General features: G+C 44.4%; 1 protein-coding gene across 6 annotated transcripts; it reads right to left on the reverse strand.

Moving 5' to 3' along the window:
- Window positions 1–1,521: 1,521 nt before the first annotated feature.
- On the reverse strand, window positions 1,522–8,504 carry LOC112292144 (uncharacterized). 6 transcript variants are annotated; one of them, XR_012219005.2, is made up of 5 exons: window positions 6,751–8,162; window positions 5,215–6,570; window positions 4,510–4,639; window positions 2,534–4,310; window positions 1,522–2,130 (listed from the first exon to the last, which is right to left on the reverse strand). XR_012219005.2 is itself a non-coding variant. In XM_073539016.2 (5 exons), exons 3-5 carry the CDS (start codon window positions 5,345–5,347, stop codon window positions 2,621–2,623), a joined length of 1,953 nt encoding a protein of 650 aa, XP_073395117.1. In that variant the 5' UTR covers window positions 5,348–6,047; window positions 6,217–6,570; window positions 6,751–8,161; the 3' UTR covers window positions 2,148–2,620. The 6 variants fall into 6 exon arrangements, 5 of the variants coding, with proteins under 5 accessions (XP_073395117.1, XP_024396081.1, XP_024396079.1 ...); XM_073539016.2 differs by lacking the exon at window positions 1,522–2,130 and having other exon boundaries at window positions 2,148–4,310; window positions 5,215–6,047; window positions 6,217–6,570; window positions 6,751–8,161; XM_024540313.3 differs by lacking the exons at window positions 1,522–2,130; window positions 6,751–8,162 and adding an exon at window positions 8,209–8,504 and having other exon boundaries at window positions 2,148–4,310.
- Between the last annotated feature and the right edge of the window lie 474 nt (window positions 8,505–8,978).

Consider the following 8,978-nt stretch of genomic DNA (forward strand, 5'->3'; position numbering starts at 1 on the left):
AGAATAAGAATCTCTATTTTTTTTTTCAGCCAAATCATTGTAGTATAAGTGTAAAAATTTCATTTTTATTGATAGTTTAAGTTAAATATTATGTAATATTTAGACTTGAAATAAAATATAATGGATCTCATGTTTTACTAAAGAAAGATTGTGACAGTGTTATTGATACTTATGGAAAGGTTTTATTTAAGATCTTTCAAATAAATCTGGAGTGAATGTTGTTATTTTCTCCTGTGAAAAACTTGTGCACTATAAAATTGTTTTTCAAAGATTTCTACGCAGCCTTGTCATGTATTTCTTTTCCCATTTTTCTTGTTTCATCTTCTTCAGAAGTCTATTGAAATACATAAGAATATTTTCATTGAAAATTTGTTTGTTCTACAATGAAGTGTTCTTGATTGCATTGCTCTATTCATGTCTATGCAACCATCTCTGTTTGTATATATTTAAAATTCATTTAAAATTTATATTGACTTAAACTTCTCCATCACCTTCTAAGAATTTGAATACATGTAGCACATACAAGTAGTTACATGTAGCACATACAAGTGAATTTGAATACATAGTTTATGCTACATGCATATTCACCTGTTTTATCAAAAATGTTTAAAAAATAAATTACCAACTTAAATCTGTACCAACTTGCAAACAATTGAATAAAATTACGTTTGATACACTCACCAAAAGTACCACAAAACTCCGTACTTGGTCTCATAACGAAGCTTTGAACTCGTTTTGAAAATCTACAATCTGATTTACATAATATACGAAAACGCAAATCATATCTTATAGCATTCTAGACATCACAATGGTACTATAGCATCGGTGAAATGGTCAGCATAACAAATATAGCGTAATGGTAAAGCTTGGTACTCTACATGGACCAGGTATTCTATTTGAACATAAGCAAAAAAAATCGATAAAAATCGAAGGATGGGTTGTACGCAGAAAGATTGGCTGCACATTGTGTGTTTAGAGCTCTGCAGGCTTTCCATATTACTTGCTTGCTCTGCTAATAAGATTCCTGTCCTAGTGAGAAAGTTGTTGTCCTGCTGTGGTTTAAGTTTCCTCGCAAAACATGGTGTCGTATGAGCCATGATTGTACATACACTGGCGGTTGCCTTTGTGTACAAGCCTGAGATACTTTTACGATTCATCTCCTGAAATCCTTCACTGAATCACATGCACTGATGTCAGTTGACTTTACCATTAAACTGACCAGCCTTGATCATCGCACTTGAGATCGAAATTACTATGAATCTCTCAAGTTTGAGTTGGTACAGACTCTCGCTTACTAGGAATGACAACGGCGTTGAGAACTCATGAGGACATTTCATGAAGACCTTCCTGACAGCTGACTCGTTCTCATGCAAAACTAGTAGGATAAGAGGGAGCTGTACAATGGCTGTGCAGGGCTCGTTGAATCTAAGTTACACACAAAGTGTTGGAAATCATCCCTGAATCTTGAATAGTGACAAGAAAATGTCGAAGAAAGCTGCCAGGAAGCACGTGAGGGAGTGATGATGGACGCTTTTCTCGCGCAAGTTCAATGAGTTTTATTCATTAAGTTTCTTGCTATCGTGATCGATGATACAACGGTGCAGTAACTTTTTTGCTTGTTGTTGTGGGATTCTCCAACCTGGAATACAATGCCCCCCAAGTACAATAGACCTGTGTCCCCGAAAGCGGCTACGAATATTCAAGTTTATCATGTCAGGCCATGGCTGGCTTTTTGATTTGGAATAATCACCTCTGGCAGAGGTATGACTCACACATGACCGTATTGTATGGCTTTGTTTAGGAACATATTGATTCCTGTTTCCATCTGAAATGTCATTGCCCTGGAATGTGTCAGGACCCCGAAGGAGCCAATGCATGAATTGCGTCGCTGGTTGCGGAGTGTGTGACTGCAATCCCCACTTGATTTCTGTTTCTACGATGGCAGAGTAGTTTATTCAAAAAAAATCCTGCAGAACCAGGCGGTGGAAGGGCTTTTAAATAAATTGGTACAAATCATCTGATCAATCGAATCTCTTATTTCCATCCCTTGGAGTCTTATGAGGAGATACGATCAAGCATGGGTAACAGCCGACATGGTGTATATATGAAAGCAATTCGATCGCAGGAACTCTGAAAGAACACCGATATGAAAAGAATTAGCATTAATTATGCAAATTCAAGCAATTGTAAGCTCTTCCACGCATTGGAATCTATCTCATTCCAGAACATCTAGTAGTGACTATCTCTCATGGCTGCCTTCATCACTTTAGATGTGGGTGTCACCTGCTCTACCATTTGCTAGTTGCTACCCTCTTGCGTATCCAATTATTCCAGATAGTTTGGCCCAAATTTAAGGGCTTCTTCTTCAAGTATGTGCTAAATGAACACTAAAAGCATCTGTAAATAAATTGCTATCGTCACTCGTCGAACTTCGAGACCAAATGCGTATCAAAGACTGCCGCGGCTCAATTGAACCAAGGTTAACCTCTGAGATGTCTCAAGTCAAATTCCTTATTGGTTATGAGATTTGTACCTGACCGGTGGGACCGAATAACTGCTGAATGCGTAGCAGTGCCATTTGCCGAGGTAGTTGAAAGTCTTCGAGACAAGGACTCAAACATTAAATTTGATCAAGGACTGCAGCCATGCGTTGAAGCTCTGGAGACATGGGGGCAATGATCCGATCACCTACGGAAGGGTCATACATGTCTTGGCCGCCCTGGTGCATGTTTTGCCAGTGCATGGAAACACGAGAGTTGCTGAACGATTGGTCATCTTGCACCAAACTCTGATCGGGTGAAGATTGATCAACCTTACCCTGCCGAGTCTGACTTTGGTGATTCTCTTGATATAGTGTATGGTGCCCACATGTTGCAGCTGAAAATACTGGTTGCTCAGGCGTTGGCATGAGCTGATCACTGCACCATTTCATCACTGTATCGCCATCAGACTGGTCCGGAGAAAAGCCACCACTGTGGTCACTGCACGCCTGAGTGGCAGGCGCGACACTGCTCTGGTCGATCTTCACAGAGCGAGGCAGCATTAACTGATCCTGCTTGGCGGCGTCTGACTTTTCCACAAGTCCACCACCCCAAAAGAGAGTGCTCGTCTCAAACATGCTAATTTCTGTGTTGTTGCTAGTACTGCTGCTAGCACTAATGCCCTGATCCCAATGGTATTGCTCGTGCCGGCCACCTGCTGCCACCTCACCGGAGGTCAAAGCTTTCTCGACTTCCACTTGAGTTCCTTTGAAGGGGTAAGACCTGAGCGAACTATGGTATGCCCCGCGGGCGTTGACGCTGTTTTCTGGAGCTCGCGGGCAGATGATATGGTTTGACACTGAGCTAGCGCCAAAGTGTGGCAACTGGAAGCATGCTGTCATGGAGTTCAAATCGCCCTTGTCCACTGACCCAGCATAATTGCTCCTCAACGAGGCGATCCGAGAATAAGATGTGAAGGGTCCTAATCTCATCTCAATCTCTGGAAACTGCTCCGGAGTACTAGCACCATTTTGATCTCTTGAGGATTTGAAGAACTGTTGCGAATGCTGCAACATTTCCTGCAACCCACTGGACATGCTCGCCTGCCCATGAGCTTGGGAACTTCGATCTGAGCCTTGCAATATCCAGAACACAGGATTGTGAGCGGCCGGTACTGCCGTCGCGAGGTCAGGCTTAATACTGCCATGATGGTCACTGTCATGACCGGAGATTGGAAAGCTGCAAGAAATCATGGAGTTACTATCGAAGTGGGAACTGCTGTGTCCAGTTGGAGGAGAAAAGGGCGGCACCTTTGGCGGCAATTGCAGTCCTTTATTCTCTCCACACAATCGCAAACTCTCAAGAAGATTATCTGTCGAAAGAGGATAGGTACTCATGCAGCTGCCAGGGGAGCTATTGGTCCTTATTAACTCAAGATACTTTTGGTGATCTGTGAGTGAGCCATTTGAACTGAAGTGAGGATTTCTGGTTGGATTGTACATCCCGTCGGACTCCATGTAACTCGTGGAAAACATCCGAGGGGCTTGGAGTTTGCATTCTTGGATGGGAAGTCTCACTAACCCAGCCGCTTGAGAAGTGCATTGTGAGGGTGGAGCTTCTGTAAGGAGAGGTGAAGAGTTGAGAGGGCGCTCATGAGGTGGGTCGATGCTGGAGGAACCTTCTAGATTTGAATTCGACTCCCCATTCACTAGTTTGTGTGTGTTGGGGTCGATACCGATATTTCGTAACTTCTTCTTAATGCAAGAATTCCAGAAGTTCTTTATTTCGTTATCTGTGCGACCGGGAAGCTGAGTTGCTATCTGCGACCATCTGTATTATAGATCAAATAGAACACATTCCGGTCCATTTTATTGCCCAACGTATCACTGACTATTTAAGAGGATGGTACGAAATGCTCTCGAAACCTTGACGTTTTCATAAGATTGGATGACCTCACTGACTCGATAACTTTAATATGATACTCGCATACTTCAGTATGAAATCTACAAATGGGTGAAGATGTAAAGACCTGTTACCAAGAACAGCATGAAGGTCGATGATCAGATTCTCCTCTGCTGGTGAGAAAACCCCTCGCTTTAAGTCTGGCCTCAGATAGTTTATCCACCTTAACCTGCAGCTTTTTCCACATCTCTGTAACCCTGTTGTTCCAGGGCACACCAGCGTCAGCGACACAACTCTTATTCTAAATTGGTGTCAACGGGGTATCTGAACTTTTCTTTTTTTAGAGCAAAGAGGAAACCAGCTCGGTATTCGATCATGACTCATGAGGGTTTGCCACTATGGAAACCCATCGCTTAATGTCCCTAAAAAGCACTTAACTCTAGCTAGTGAGCCGTTATCTTCAACGATGAACTTGCTACCCTATGAGGCAGCTAGAACGACAGTTCAAAGACGACTCAGCACCTACGAAAGTAATGTTTTCACAATGTACATTCCAGGCTGCAATTCGTACTACCTCCCACTCAGCCAGTTCACGGAAAACTAAGTCAGGATTCTGTAAGTTTTCGTCTCTGGCTGAATTGAAAATCCACGACTGTTGGTGTTCACGTTGTGATGGTGTCAGAACTTATCAGACTGCATCAATTTTAGATGCGCATATCTGGCAAACAATACCAAAGTTTCGCAAGCTCCAAATTGGCTGCTGGCCCATTGTCGACGATCGACATTAAGGATCCAATCTACAACTTGTAAGACATGAAGCAGGCGCACGAACCTGCTTGCTTGGGAACAGCGCTCCAGCAGCCATGGCCGTGCTTGGTAATGTATCGCACAAGCTTTTCATCTTCCTCCGGGGACCACAAGCCTTTCTTCAGTTTCTGCTTGTGAGAGCACGAATGGCGGCCCATAACTGCAATATCAGACGGTGTGATAGCTGTATCTTAATCTGAAAGCAGTGCGGGGGTATCATCACGGCACTGATTCCGTAACAGACGTCCCAGTCTGTGTTAATACCATTCACTCCGCGAGAATTCCTTGATGGCATCGTACGGTTACATCCTTCATCTTCTCTAATGCCAGCAAAGGGTAGAACAATATTTATGGTCACGGGTGCTCGGGAAGAAGGTATTCCGCTCCACGGAACTTGATGTACAACCAACAACCTGGGAAATTCCGTGAACACAGATCCAAGGAATTCGTTCCGACCGGAACACCAACCACATTAACTCGGCAAAAGTGCTGTGCTCTTGAAGTGAAACGACGTCGCAGTAACCTGGACACCATGCTTGAATTGATATCTGTCTGATCGGCTTAACGGAGAGCTTCACGGCCACTAATCACGATGATCCGAATCAGGCGATCCCATTTACGGATCACAGCAGCAATCGTCCTGTCCCAAGCTGATTTACTGCTCCGAAATCGAGCTACGTAAGGTGCAGGTGAAAGGAGCTTGTAACTAGGAGCGCGGTTTTTCCTATCTACATTCCCAAGAGGAGACAAGCTCTAACAACATGAATCCAACATTTAGAATTCTCATCTTCCTCGGTGCTTAATAGAAATTGCATGGATGCAGCATTTAACGTCGTAAACAGCTTCTCTCAGGCAGTCCTGTAACAAGAGGTTCTACAAGGTCTTAGAAGGAAGTCAGTCCTACCCCAATGTTCTTGTTAATGCACTAGGAACTGTTTAAGAACCATCTGCAGCAGGATTTCAGCGTTCCGAACGAATACATGAGAACAACTTTCAAAATCAAGTAGGCTAGGAGACAACAGGACACCTCAGATATGTTGATGTCACTCAGGTTGCAAGCTCATCAGGGATGTCTACAGCACAGCTCCAGCCTTGTTTTGTGGCTTCAGAATCTCAAACGTCTACACAGATACAAAGATCGGTTGAGCCCTCGGATACTTACAGAACCTCAACGAGGTCTAACCAAACTCCTAGCCGAGTGCCTTGCAGCAGCTTGAAGTACTGCAAGTATACAAAAAAGATAAGTTCTCTCCGGCCGACAGACCTTCTCTAACACTGGGCCTAATATTTTATCTCTATCCCCAATTCCGTGACCAGCGTGCCTAGATAATCCCGTCTTGGAGCTTCCACCATTTGTACTAAGAGTTCGATGCTTCAACTTCTGAGATAAGATCACAACACATAAGATATGATCAGGACTAGTGTATGCTCCACCTAGTACTAAAGTTAAAATTGTAGGCCAAATACAGCACAGAAGAGGAAAAGTTATGGAACTTCGTTTTGCAGCTTCAAAGAAATTGTCTATGCACAAATAATGCCATATCGGACTTCGGAACGTTACCAGCTGCAAGCATATTGTGTGCATTGATTTTCCTAAGGACCTTCCCACGTTCAGACCAGAATGGTTGTCCGACCGCTTTTCAGAATTTAGACACTGCTGACGGGGTCTCAGGCACAAAGTTCGACAAAACCTAGATTTCTCAACACAAGTCTACTGATATAATACGAGAAGGATAATATATATATATATATAGATATAGATATATAGATATATAGATGTGTGTGTGTGTGTTAGTGACCTCAGAAACGACGGGTATATACTGTTCGTTACAAAGTTGCAACGAATCGGACGTCGCAGCGCACCAGCCACCGAGCACCCACTCACACACACGCACACAAAAATACACACGAAGCCTTCCCCCACCCTCTCCAAAAGGAAAATAGGAGCTCAGGTCCATGTAGGCAGTAGGATAAGATTAAGAAATGGTTTGGTCGTGTGGGCCTCTGGGCAAATGTGCTACGCACTCTTCCTTGTGACGGAACTTGAATAGAGTGCCGTCATCAAAAGGCAGTGATCACTCAGTTTGCAGCTTTTACATGTTACACTCGCGTGTGGGGTCGCGTAAAGTGTTTGCGTCAGTTTAATTAGTGAACTTCACCACAGTCTTGGCGGGACCTGCGTGCTGCAAGCCACTGAACGACCCACACTAATTCAATCACTAGCTTATTAAGTGAACTTCTACGGAAAGTTCATTTCAAGAAAACTTTTAATTGAAATCAGCGCAAAGAGGGATTGAGTTAAATCACGCTGCCTTCGTGAAATAACAGAGCGTCCAAGAATCCACAATTAGTAGCACCGCACTTGGGTAAGACACCCTGGACAGAACATCTAAGACGAGAACAGCACCACGATGCTGGAGTTCGTCGACTAAGGCCCGGTTCACAACGTCACCATGTGCCTCTCTTAGTTTTCAGCAGCATTCATTTTGCACTACAATCTATTAGCTGCTCGACATCTTACGGCGACTGAATCACTCGTCAACATGCAGTCGAGTGATCTGGAGGAATATATCAGGCATATGTTAAAAGGTATGAGATCAATAATGGCTGTAGATTCAGCAGAGGAAACCTCACTGCAAGTGATTAGCATCAAGCCAGTCTCCACTCTCAATTGTTCCTTGTCGTGGCCGTAGTCAACTTGTATATTTCGAGCCAATCCCAAAAGTTGAAGGTCAGCTTGAATGAAATCCTAACAAGCTCTACACATCTCGAAGTATTTTAGACTCCAAACCTCACAATGTACAGATCTCATAAGCTAAAACTTCTCCCAGCTGACACTCAACCCTCAAAAAAACACATCTGGAAGTCAGACAAGATCAAAACACTTCGCCCTGCATCCCCGGCAAGCTGTAACTGTCTGAACTGCAATCGGAAAACCCCAAAATTTCAAGCTAAGGAGGGCTCAGCAGACCAATTCCACTCACAGCTCCTGATGGTCCATCATCATGGAGACGCGTACATTTGTGTGTCTATATTGTAGCCCCACATGATCACCTCGTCGCGGCCACAACTCCTCCCAGAGGCAGGTAGTTAGAGACCTCATTCATGCCCTCATAACCGTCCCAAGCCCCGCATTAATCCCAAACACACCACTGCACTTGCTGATGCTTCACCACTGACAATGATTGATGCGCCTGTACGCGCTCCGATCGCCCATTCATGTACTATAACGCTACCGATCTGAGCTCATCTAGAGTCAGCGCCGAAGGAGCCGGGTCTCGGCTGCAGGGTTGCCCGCTCTGCGCGCACCAAGGGCGTGACCGAGCCTCGCCGCCGACCTCTGGAAGCCGTCTTCCCCGCCATCCCCAACCCCCCGTCCCTCGGCACTCGCGCGCGCGGTCGCGGACGGGCGGACCTATATCCGTGGTGCTGGGCTCACGATGAAGCGTTCCCGACCTCCTCCGCCTCGAATGCAGCTCCCTGTAATACAAACTAAACTCTTCTTCTTCTTCCTTCTAAACACCTATATTGTGGGAAGAAAGAAAAAGATAAGAAAAGAAAAGAAAAGAAAGCCCTACACTTCAAAGGTCTGATTCTTTCTCTTTTACTCTCTAGGTTTGAGGGCAACGGGGTTTTTACTGTTCCTCCTTTAGTTCTCATGCAGGGCTTTCCATTGGGCAGGACTCTCGCCCTTTAGAGTTTGTGTCTGTAGGCACACAACATTCCTGACTGGAACTTATTGCCCCTCATTTGTTTGTTTGCTGCTGAAGAGACAACTGTTGTTACCCA

The sequence above is a fragment of the Physcomitrium patens genome, chromosome 15, assembly GCF_059467195.1.
Source record: "Physcomitrium patens ecotype Gransden chromosome 15, ASM5946719v1, whole genome shotgun sequence".
In the NCBI taxonomy this organism is placed as follows: domain Eukaryota; kingdom Viridiplantae; phylum Streptophyta; class Bryopsida; order Funariales; family Funariaceae; genus Physcomitrium; species Physcomitrium patens.

Coding starts and splice junctions, on each gene's coding strand:
- LOC112292144 (XM_024540313.3), bottom strand. CDS start 5,347: ATGGGCCGCCATTCGTGCTCTCACAAGCAGAAACTGAAGAAAGGCTTG. Junction 4,640..5,214: donor CGCTGTTCCCAAGCAAGCAG/GTTCGTGCGCCT, acceptor CTGGAACAACAG/GGTTACAGAGATGTGGAAAA. Junction 4,311..4,509: donor CATGCTGTTCTTGGTAACAG/GTCTTTACATCT, acceptor TCTATAATACAG/ATGGTCGCAGATAGCAACTC.